The 12,664-nt window shown below is 37.4% G+C and overlaps 1 protein-coding gene across 1 annotated transcript in view; it reads right to left on the bottom strand.

Annotated features, from left to right (window-relative positions):
• MAPK11 (mitogen-activated protein kinase 11) overlaps positions 1-12,664 on the bottom strand; it is a 32,040-nt gene that overhangs the window by 2,922 nt on the left and 16,454 nt on the right. Inside the window, exons 5-11 of the mRNA XM_084306140.1 lie at positions 10,802-10,831; positions 10,622-10,669; positions 8,125-8,239; positions 7,930-8,001; positions 7,041-7,120; positions 3,432-3,510; positions 1,853-2,026 (exon numbers count right to left, since the gene is read on the bottom strand). Of these exons, the coding sequence (XP_084162266.1) occupies positions 1,853-2,026; positions 3,432-3,510; positions 7,041-7,120; positions 7,930-8,001; positions 8,125-8,239; positions 10,622-10,669; positions 10,802-10,831 (598 nt within the window). The remainder of the gene's footprint in view (positions 1-1,852; positions 2,027-3,431; positions 3,511-7,040; positions 7,121-7,929; positions 8,002-8,124; positions 8,240-10,621; positions 10,670-10,801; positions 10,832-12,664) is intronic.

Raw genomic sequence — 12,664 nt, 5'->3', positions numbered from 1 at the left:
GTGGCACATGCTGTACTTGAAAATACAAAGTTACTTTCCCAAGCTGAAAATATGGCGAGGAGGAAGAGCTGCGTGTCCTGCATGCATGAGCACAGTATTTAGATTTTTGTTTCAGGCCTGGTTTTGTCCTCTATAAAGAAGGAATTTCACCTGTAGTTCCAAAAGGACGATAATATAGAAAACCATGATTCTGCAGTGGGATATGCTGCCCTTCCTAGGTAACTCACCTCCAGTTTATCACTTCAGTTAAGAAAGAGTTAAGCTAAGACCGTTCCTGAAATAATTTTTGCAGAGTTTCAACACAAACAGAAATCGTCTTTATGAATCGGAAATTGTTAAACTTTCCTGTTAAAGACTCAGTCAACTGAAAAAGTAGCAGAAAACAAATCATCCACTGGTGAGTACAAAAGCAAATTGAACATGCCGCTTCATACACAAGATATATGTGAGGTGTCATGTGCTGCCAGACTCTGACGAGGAGAGCACATGTAGAGAGTAATTGGTGCCTTGTTTGTACAGACCCAGTAGGATTCTAGAAAACCCTTTACAGAGTTCTGGGAGGCTGTTTTATCATAGAGACACCCATGACCCATTTCCCATCTTTCATTAAGGTGTATTTGCAGTAGAAGTCAGTCTGCTAGTCTCCTCCACAACACCCAGGATAAAATATGGCACAGGTGTAGAAAGCCAGTGGAAGGGCATGAGGAAGGTATAGGAGGTCAGTAATTGTCACCATAAACCTTCTCACTGTGGTAATACATTTTTATCAAACCTTTGTGGAGTAAAAGTTATAGAATATACACACAGAAACAGAAGAACATTTATTTTAGAGACTACTTAAATTTCTCCTAAGAGAAATTTTGTCTCAGAAAGAGCAGTCAGGCATTGGAATGGGTTGCCCAGGGAGGTGGTGGAGTCACCATCCCTGGAGGTGTTTAAGGAAAGTTTGGACCTGGTACTTAGGGACAGTCTAGTGGGTGACACTGGTAGTAGGTTGCACCAGATTGTCTTGGAGGTCTTTTCCAACCTTAATGATTCAACGACTCTGTGATTGTATGAGTATTTTATCTTAAGCTAGGGAAAGGGCTTTATCAATAAACAGGAGTAATTAGTTTTCCAGAACATTACTCATTTGATTTATAATGTCTAGTAAGGATATTTTACTGTAATATGTCCTCATCCACAATGATGAAATTGGACTGTACTTTCAAGTATTCTTGCAAACTTAGTGTTTAGCCATGTTGTTTCCTTTACATCATAGTGCAATATGATTATGATGCAAGCATGGAATTAACTAATAAAAAAAGGTTGTTGCATTGTTTCCCAAGGATGGGTTTTGGGGTGCCACTCCAAAGTAAAATCATCGGCTCTCATCTCAAACAAGATCAAGAGCATGGCTTAACTATTTTCTCAGTGACTTGGCAAATGATTAGCAAAATACAAATATGTGGACAATTTTAATTTCTGGTGCTGAAAAAAGCTAGGCTGGAGTCCCAAACTCTGTCAGTTGCCCTAGGACTGTTACTTCAGCTAAAGATCTGGTCTAGAAAATTAAAAGCCAGATAGAATGAGTTGTTACATAGTACCTATCATCAGCTTTTAGATACCATTAAGCCTGCCACAGAAAAGGCAGTGAGGAGTTGATAGAGGAACAGTGGGGGATGAGAGCAAAATCCTGAGAGAAACCACAACTTCTTCCACCTCAACTCCCACAAACACACATGTGGACTTATCTTGTATTCCCGAGGTTTAAGAGTTCAAATTGCTCTGGCTAGAAACAGAACAAAACTGTCACTTCAGTAAGGATTTGTTCTGCTGTACATATTAATTACTTTGTGTAGTTCTCTGTTACCTTTCCATTCATCTATGGTTCGCTCTTTATTCTCTATTGACTCGTCATACAGCTCGGCCTCGGGTTCATCGTCTGGATCATGATACTGTACAAAGTATGGATGTGCAAGTGCTTCTGAGGCAGTAATTCTTTTATCGCTGTCTAATATAAGCATCTTCTCAAGAAGGTCTACAGCTAAGGGAAAAAGAGAAACTCAGATTAATGTCATGACGCTGTCTAGAAGTAAAAGAGAAGACAACTGTTTGCACAAAAATCTAGTCGCACCTTAAAATCATTTAACATTACTGGAAAAACAAACAAACAAACCACAAAACATAGACAATATAACAAACAAGTTTTGAAGATTTTTATACTGTGAGTAGAACTTTCATAGCTGGAAGAAGCTTCTGGTTTGCTTGTGATATGCACTTTGGTTCACTATAGTCTATTTGAAATCCGATTCACCTCTTCAGACATCCAAGGCTTTGATCTTACAAACACCTTTGTGTGCTTAAACATCCTGCGTTGTGCAGCAGGTGCTTAACCTGATCAGTGCCAGCTCAAGTAATGTTAAATGGTGAATACACAACTACGCTTTCAATTAGCTGCAGCAAAGAAATCACCAGATGAATAGTCCAAAGCTTAGCATCAAGTAAGTAGGTTTAAGGTCAACAGATGCAGACTACTAGGTATAGGAGAGATCTGTAACTCTGAATTTGGTTTTATATTGAAAGTTTATTGTGTTTAGGATATATAAAAATGATTTTTAGTGCTTTCATATAAGGATTGCCATTAATTGGCCTTTATATTAGTATGTAGCATGTACTCATGGACCTCATGCAAATAAAATCCATTTGTGATAAGAAAGCTTTCATAACTACTTGTATTAGTAAAAATTAAATTGTCTTTCAATAACAGAAAGAATTCAAAATACCTTAACTCAAAATACTTCCCTCCATACAATGTTTAATGTACACTTGATGGAACAGACGAAGCACTGTAGTAAGATAACTCAAGTGACTCAAGCATCTTCTTTGCCTTGTCACAAATGGTTCATAGAAAAATCTCTTTTGCACAGACAGATCCAACTGGCTAGACATAAAAACAGTAGTGCAGGATCAGGCCAGTGGTCTGTCTATCCCAACATCCTGTGTCCAACAATGGCTAATAAATTCATCAGAAACAACACACAAAAAAGGCGTTCAAACAGCTAAATTTCCTGGTATATTCTACTCCTTGCCAGCAATTTACAGCTCGTGGCCTTCCTGAACCAGAAGTGATGCCTCTAGTTTAGACCCTGTGACATTTTTTTTATTTATTCCTGCTATATATAGCCTGCTTTTGTTTTTCATCCACAGACTGTTTTCATCCACAGCCTTTTCCATTAGGAGGTTCCTGTAATCTCCACCAAATAAAAAAAAAATTAAATAAATAAATAAAAAAGGATACAGGCTTCATGAAGGGAAAACAGTCACAGGACAAAAAGTTAAAGAACGTTTTTTCACAGTGCTGATCATTATTATATCGGATCACATAGCAAATGTAGACTTGAGTTCATATTTAGTGAAAGATTTAAACTGTATCAGTCTATCTTTCTTACCTAATGGATTGGCACCACGAAATACTGCTTTCAAGTCCTGTTGAGGCATATGTGGAAGAGATTCTATGTACTTTCTTGCCTAAGAATAAATCAAGATACATAACATACACAGAGGTTAAATTTTGCCCAAGAGTAACAACACCAACTCTAAAAAATCAGAAATAACACTCATTATATTTCTTATACATGGGAAACCTTCTAACCAGTTACTCATGTGTGTACTTACTAGGCCAGAGAGTTTCAAACAGGTATACCTTCCTGTAAGGGTTACATGTTAGCACTTCTGTTTTCACCTGTTCATACAGGTTCATTGGTTTGTATCCCCAGGAAACACATGCAGCTTTCAGCCAAAAACTGCAACCTAAATCATCTTCCAGTTGCCCTCAGCAATGTGGTATAATCCAACCTGCTTCCTTCCCTTCTCCCCCTCCTCTGTTGAACAGCAGCTTCACTAACCAATGAACAAAGCCTGATAGTCCCAGATCCTCAGATATTTAACAGAGTTTATAGCTTGCCTTGTCTCTGCAGCTGTGGAAGGCTCACCCAAACTCCACTAGGAAAGGCCTACAATCCTACCTGACCCCCAAATGTTAGCGTGCAGCCTGATGTTACATAAACGAAGAATTTCTCGGATGCAGTAGATAAATAAATGTTTATCAGTAAGTGAAGAGGCTGAATGCTGATCCTAAAGGCTACAGACACAAACAGGAGTTCTGAAAACAGAACAGTTAAAGAGGCAAATGACTGACCCCAAATCAGTAAAACCAAACCAACCAAACAAGAAGACCCCCGCCAAGGAAACAACACAAACAAAAACAGGTGGTCTTTGAACAAACCTTAGTCTTCTTAAAATATGTTTGTGTAACAGGGACAGCCTCCCTGCACATTTAGCAGGCATGTTAGAAAGAGGCTTGCCTATCTGCAGGAGGCTTACTAAACATCCTTGGCCTACTGAAGACAGCAAAGAAAATACAGCTTTTTGCACTGAGCTTTAAGTTAGATCCCAGACTGAGAAGTGTAGAAGTATCTTCAGCATTCAGCTCAGTGCATTATGAAGCTACTATAACGTACTCATACAACCACAGGTTGAGGTTGGAAGGGACCTCTGGAGGCCACCTGATCCTACCGCCCTTGCTCAAGCAGGGCCAGAGCAGGTTGCCCAGGACCAGGTCCTTTTCTGTAAAGCTCCTTTCCAGCCGGGTGGCCCCCAGCATGTCCTGGTGCCTGGGGTTGTTCCTGCCCAGGTGCAGGACTTTGCACTTCTCCTTTCTGAACGTTATGAGGTTGCTCTAAGACATAATCAGTACAATCTACACGTATAGCCACATTTAGGAAACAGATCCCGTTTCCCATACAGATCTCTCTGCCATCATCTTAATTTCTGCAGCTACTACGAAATGATATAAAGATATTTTAAATTGTTACATAGCACATTCCATTGTTAAATTTTTCTATTTTAACAAGACAGATCCATTTATTTTTTCTGCTTTTTAGAAGATTTAGCATATTCTAATAAAATTGTAGACTACTGTTAGTGACATAGTTCAGAATCTCAGTGAGGCTCCTGTCCTAATGGAAGTAAAACTTCATGCTTTGTGTCTCCAACCTGTTAAACCTCTATTAGCATTTTCCCATTTTACTATAGGGGCTGACGACAAGGCTTTCTAAAAGGATGATTTTTTTTTTTCTTAGCAGCTGTAGCCAGTCATGCAGAGAATGATGTTTAAAGACTGGTCAAACACGGGATTCACTCCACCTATTTTATGCCCCTGAAGTTCATAAAGGTAGCAAACGCATGCTAGAAAGTCAGTTTCTCGGGCACTAGTTTTTATGTATGTACAAACAGCAGAGCAAAAGAGAGCTTTCACACATTCCTGCCTGGAAGGTACAGACTAGGTAGAAATAAGAAGTACATTTATCTTATGACAAACATCTGTGAATTTGCGGATTAGTTTTTTCTGTGCTGACATCAATTAACAAAACTAATCCAACTCTGACTGAACAAGATATGGTCAAAATTAACTCCACAATTATCCAGAAGTTCTTTGAAAACAACACAGACTTGCTAAAGTATACTTACCAACCTGTCAACTCTGCCTATATACTTGCCACAGAAACTCAACTAATAGAATCTAAATGTTTAAATTTATCTGAAAATAATGAAATGTGATCAGTTTAAACCTGTATTAACATGAAAAACTAACAAAACAGCTCAATAACTTGTGCTGAAACATCCCATGAAGTTGACCTTTCAGTTCCCATTTCTCTAGTCTTCTACTAATAACTGAAAATATCTTAACGCTTAACATTTCAGAAAACCTCTGATCTTGCTGTTAAAGGAACAGAACAAAATTGTCCAGGACTACATGCAGCATTAAGTAACATCTGAACTATAAGGACAAACTACAAGGTAAAGAAGAATGAGACTGAAAGAACGGAACAGACACTCCCATACACAAGACAAGTATTTCCAAGCAAGGTATGAATCTTCTTTGACATTGCTCCTCTAAATATGTATAAGCAGCCTGGAGGTGACCTAGCAGCACTCCCATTCATTAACTTGGCTTTTGGGTTCTCCATATACTCTAAACGTATAAATAGCCCCAGTGTAGCAGTTCCAGAACCCCTACAGATCCCTAAGGTCTGCTTAGACAAGAAATCAAAGACAAAACCAGATACCATCTCCAGTAAGTATTTAAGGTGTTTAATCTCATAATCAAAAATCTCACAAACTGACAGCTTATGGGCAAATCACACATTTGTATACGTTATTCTGCATGCTTTACTGCAGAAGCCATAGAATCTTAATAACATATAAAGGCCAGAGAAGGTCCTATGCTTAGAACAGCACAGTTAAAGACTTGCCAGTTGATCCAACCCCCTGGTGCAAGGACTGATCCCCTTCCTGCCCCAGCCATTCTCAAGTGCTCAGTACTCACAAATTCTAGGGCTGTGTATTGGTTGGTGCTGATGAGGTTTCATTATGCTTGGATCTTCAAGAAATACAGTGTTGGTCTGGCTCACGTTCTGTCTGTTTACTTAAACAACTAAGATATCTTCATTAAGTTCAATGAAAGCCCATCAATATAAACATGAGCTGAAAAGTAGCCAACAGTATTGGACTGAGGTCTATATAGAGAACATTTAAGAAAACAGCTTCAGCTCAGGAGGTTTTTGTGTTGTTTATCTGAATTTCTATGCTGTGCCCATTACCTGCCTTTGTCAATCAACTCCACATCTCATTACTTACAATGCAGCTGTTAGACATTAGAGTTATCACTGGAGACATAATAGAGCTGAACATCAGTTTGATTTTTTTTCTTATAAGTACAGCAGAAAAATAAACGATCGTCAGGATCAACTGCAAAACCCCTTTGAAAAATGGAGTGCATGCGAACAATTATTAAAATTAATCCAGTTGACAGTCAAGGCATTTGGATACCTCTGCAAAGAACATTTTTAATGGTGCCATTCTAGCAGTAAAAAAAGAGATCACCTTGAAGCGTTTGCTCATTTCCAACTCAGATATCTCTGTAACATAACCAGTGATGTACAATTAGACAGAGGAATGATAAAAAGTTAGTTAGCTGAATGAAGCTGTGAACTCACATGTTCTGATGATATCTTCTTCAGAAGTTCAGAACTGGGTGTACCCACAACCTCCATTATTCTCTTTAGTTGATCGATATCTATGTTATTTCAGGAAAACTAAAGGCAGTGTAATAAAATTAAACAACAACACAATCCTTCTGGGTTTAAACAGTTCACAAATTTTCATGTAGATGGTTAAGATGTTTAAAACTATTAAGCAAGACAATTACATTTTAGTCCATTGAATGATATCAGCTCATACCTATGTAAACCTAATCCTGGAGAATTAAATTCTTTTTGTCTCTATTGCACTACGTGAATCTCTGTCAGGTGTACCTGTATGTGAGAACATTGCATGCAAAATATTGCTTGCCTGTCCTAGATCCCAATTGAACATATTCTTAAAGTTAGACTTAATTGCACATTTATGTTTAAATGATATGAAGGATTTCTGAAAACAGCACATTATACCAAATTGGGCTAGATTACTAATCTGAGAACTGGTAAAAGGAAAATCCCCATTTTCTAGTTTTAAAAATCTGTTTTATTTTACTCTCAAGATTAAAAACATTCAAATGTGCAATTTTCATTGTCATATACAACTTGTAAAGCATATTATATTTTCCCTACAGAATCAAAGTTATTTTACAATTTTATTTGATGTAATCTTATAACCGTAGACAATATTTTTTTAGAGCAAAAATATCTTGTTTCTTGAAAACTAGATGTACTGATTTTTCCAAGTATCACTTATCAGGCAATTGAACAGCTTGAAGCACAGCTACCATCTAGCTGAACATCTGAAAAATGACTGTGGTTTTAATGTGTTTAAAACAGAGACTAATAAAGCTCTTGAGCTATGAGAAGAAATTCTACAGCTGTATTTTATGCTTTGTGTTAAGGATACAATCATTTCCTGGAAATAGGGCCTTCCCTTTCAATAGTTCTGCCATGATGCATCCAACAGACCAGATGTCAACTGCCAAAAATTGGAGAGAGAAATGTGTATGATGAATCAAAGAGATCATGAAGTAGAATTGACCCTAAGTTTAAATTTATAACTATATACAGCTGTAGGGAAATGAAAGTTTTCACAGTCTACCTGTTTGGTTGTAGTGCATCCAGTTTAACATAATTTCTGGAGCTCTGTACCATCTTGTTGCGACGTACCCAGTCATCTCATCGTCAGTTTGCCGAGCTAAACCGAAGTCTAAAATCTACAGAATAAAAATAAATAAATCCCTCGTTACTTTTGTTATAGGTGCTTATTTCCCCATTAGCTATTTCTGAGTTTGTCCAGCAGTCCAAGCACCTCACTATCAGTGAGGTAAAACCACAACACTGTGGATGAACTCATCTGCTCTCTCTGCTATGTGCAATCTCTGGATCTATATAAAGATACTTCCATTGTGATGAATCTGGCTCTTTGTCCTCTAAGAAAAATTTTGCATTTTGCCTCAGGTTCAATTTTCCTCCAGCATTTATTTAATAAAAAGAAGCACCGCTGCTATAAAAATGAACCATTGTCAACTGGGAACATTTGTATAAAATGCCAACAACAAATGCCACTAGCCATAACATTTAAAGACAATGCAGGCTAATCACAAACCCCCAGAAGTTCTGTTGTTTCCCTCTCGTGTCTGTCTAGGCATTGTTGCATGCAGGTAGCATTCACCCAAATCACACAGCGTTCTGATGGCACTAGGAGGGAAACATATATCCTGCGTAACGAGGTACATTTAAATCACATACCATCTGTTTTCGGCAGAACTCCCCCACTGAAACAACAACGGAGCTCTGTTTAGGTACACATATTACTCATAGGCACGAAGGCAGAATGTTACCCTCCATATGCTCTCCCTTGCTAAGTTTACACCGACAGGAAGTTACTTCAATTAATGTTTTTCTGCTCATTTCTTTGCTTTCCAATTTTTGATTAGTCTGTGCAGCACTAATTATGGAGCAAAAAGGTATTCCTAGTTCTAAGAGATATGGTTGTGAAAGAGTACCGTTTGAGCTTAAGTCAGTCATCCGAGCTATTTAGTATCTCTTCAAATAGAAATATGAACTAAGATCAGCCACAACCTCCCATGATGAGATCCAGTTCTATTTATTAAGCTGCTGGCAAATCCTTTTCATGGGGAGCATGAAAATTTTAAAAGCATTGTTCAAAATTCTGCTGTTATAATCCAATTTAAAGATATAAAAAGCTTAAGGAAAAATATTAAGGTATAAATAATAAATTAACATCTTTATTTTTAATAAACATTTAAGGCATTATCTTTCTTGAAAAAATGCAAGAGGTAAATAACGCATGAATAAAGGCTTGAAACCTGAGTACTAATGCCTTTATTAAGTTTCAGCAATATTTCTCTTTAACAGCTGATGTGTTCTACCAAATGTGTATGCACACACACATTTTCCTTCTTTGTGACTCTATTTCCTTCTTGCTTTTACTTGGAAATATCCACTAGTTTGTTCTATTAGAAAATAATTTGGTATCAGAGGAAGTAAAGCTATAAATATAAACAAAGCAAAGAACGTTGTAAAAAATGCTAGGAAGAGATGTGCACAAATACAATAATAGGAAAAAAAAGATTAAAAGTCTCTTACAGTACAAAAGCACAGCACACATTTCAGAGGGGATTGATCAGAACCAGATGAACCATAAAATTTCACAGATGTGGAACATACATGCATGAAAACATTAAAGGATAATCATGACATTTGCTTAGCATCTGCAACTCTCACTAAACCAAGCAGGAACTCCAGTTTCTTACAACAGATTAGGATTAGCACACGAATCTAACTGCATTGCTTTCATTCAGTACTCTTCCTTCTTTTTTTTTTTTTTTTTTCTGTTCTCATAATATTTGGAAGCTTTTCCTAAATCCCTTGCAATTGGAATAAAGTGATTACATCAGAATCTCAGACAGAGAGAAAGATGTTTCTGGCTGTCACAGAAAAATGCTAAACTACTAATTTTTCAGCTTAAAGGCTTAGAAAGCTGGAAGACATCCCTTCTTTCTCTGGAGTCTCATGCTTATTATGTGATAGTGTATCATACAGATACAGAATGCTATGTATTTATATAGGCATATACATTGAGATAGTACTTGAGAAGTGTGGATTGTAGTATTTTGCTTTTTATTTTTATTTTTTTTACAGTGGTAATTCAAGCAGTAATACCGGTATCTTCTCATACCATTTCTATTTAATTTAGCTTGTGCATTCTGTAGATATAAAAATGAAAGCTGCTGCATGGCTTCATCTAAATATGGCAGATGTAGATATCATAGGTCAACATTTCAAGATGTACCCAATTAAGTACTGTCTCATGGGCCAAATGATTAGCCTATGTACTATCTGTGAAGAACTAGGGATGAACATTTTGCAAAGATACTTATGCTGATAATAAATTAACATTTGGAGGAAAACATGTTCATAGAAACATTTTTTTTTTTATGGCAGGGGAGCAGCATTAGCAAACACACAAAATTACTGGAATCAGAAGCAAAAATGGCAGCTAGTGTTTCCTCAGGAAATCGTCATATTGAAAGGTAACACAACATTCTTCATCACAACAGCATGATTCCTACCCTCAGCTCACAGTCTTCATTTACAGCCAGGTTACTGGGCTTCAGGTCCTGTACCAGAACAAAGACAGTTTGTCAGATACCATTTTAACCTTTCAAGATATATTCTATGTCTTGGTAACATGTTTGATGCATGGAGGGACACGCTTCATTCACGTTTATTATAGCAATGGATGAACTCACCCGGTGGATGATTCCAGCTGAATGAATATACTGCAACACAAAAGGGAAAAAAAAGAAGGTAAGGTTTGAAGTCAGAGGTGAAGAAAGGCTTAAGTCACTTGATTTATCTTTTTGCTACTGGGACTGATGGTTTTGTACACAGCAAAGATTTATGTCGCACTAAATTTTCAGGGCAAATGGAGATACGACTAACTTCAAAACCTACTTGCTGTATCTTACCCAGAGATAGATATTTCAAAAAAGGTAGCCATGAACAATAGATTCTATTATAAATAATAACACCCTTGATAATTCTTTTGTCAAAAGTTTCTGACCTATTTGAAATTTACTTCAGTCTTATCTAGGCATCCATTTTGATCAGCGGAGCTCACAGTGAAGTCAGGGGTCTACAGAGCAGTGGAGTTGACTCCTAGATTACATAAATCCATACATGAACACTGACTGCAGGTGCACCCCTGGACAGGTTAGTGGCTAGAAAAACCACCTAGGACACAGTGTTGCTTCAGATCCACTTCCAGCAGGGTCATGAAGCACAGTTTCAATGTTTAGCATTTTTGCTATTTTACATAAAATATTAAAATTCAAGGACTGAGAAAATCTTACTTACTCTGTAATTGCCCATAGTTCAATTGTTAGGATCAACAGCCACTTTATCTGTATAATCTTACAAGGATCAGTAAGTGCTCTAAAACATTCTCTTCCATTCTCTAAAGAAGAATTTATCTTTTTCCTAGGAGCAGAGATTACCTGTAAAATGGGTATATCAACTGGAGAAAAACCCCAAGAAAACGAAATGGCATTCTTTTCATTCCAAACCTATACACTGTTTATAAACAGGGTAGGGACACACTTAAATGCTGTTCACAATAGCTGTGAACAGCAGAGGAAACTAGAACACAGCTTGTAACAGAATTAGCTGTGTGCAGGTTCTGCTGAGACAACAGCTGCTGTAGGTAGCACCAAGCAGCCAGCTCAGTGGTCTGCCAAACTGCTCCATCCCAAGCTAATGCTCCCGATGCTCAGAAGGCTTCTGCAGGGCTCGAAACCTATATGGGTACTGCTGGACCAGAGAGTCCAGAGCGTACTCGGATATAAGAATACAAGTTGTAATGACCCCAGCTTAGATGTAAACAAGGACTTATCTCTGATCAAATGTTCAGCCACTGAGATGTGAGACTTTCAATTCCAGTAGAGACAAACCACAATCAACCCCTCCCCTTGGAAACAAGCTAGTGCATTTCTGAAATTCAGAATTCACTTTGCAGCACAACTTTTCTTGCTTTTTAGCTCTGATGCAATGTACTCTTACATTCAAAACCGCATGCTGGATAATTAACTCTGGAATCCATCTTCCTAGTTAAGCTGTTAACTTAAGTAAATGTGACAAAGCAATTAAGGGCTCAGCTCTGCAATTCTTATTCACTAAAATCTGCACTTAAATTGACAGAACCCACGTGCATGAATAGCAATTACCCTCTCAAGCATCAGGCGACTTGCTCAAAACCACACAGTAACTACATCTCAGAGCCTTTTATCCCAGCTTGCTTTCAAACATGCAGTTAATTTTCCATGTCAAAAGTATCAAATATTATAAATTTAAGTACTAAAGCAGCAGAATTTTCTTTTCTTTTTGCATATACCTGGACAAGAACTCTCAATGTAGGTCTAAAAAATGTTTATCACCTAGTACCGGGAAGCATTTTTAAAATCTTCTCCTCTTTATAGACACTTTTATGTTTAGTGTCTGGAAGATGGTAACATTTTAGTTCTTTAGAAAGACAATTTTGCTACAATTTCTTTGCCAATTGCCTATGTTACTGACTTGTATACATTTTAACAGCTTTGATTATACATTTTAACAGC

This window comes from Netta rufina (genome assembly GCF_964035555.1).
Source record: "Netta rufina genome assembly, chromosome: 1".
Classification (NCBI taxonomy): Eukaryota; Metazoa; Chordata; class Aves; order Anseriformes; family Anatidae; genus Netta; species Netta rufina.
This window is presented reverse-complemented; position numbering and strand designations above follow the sequence as displayed.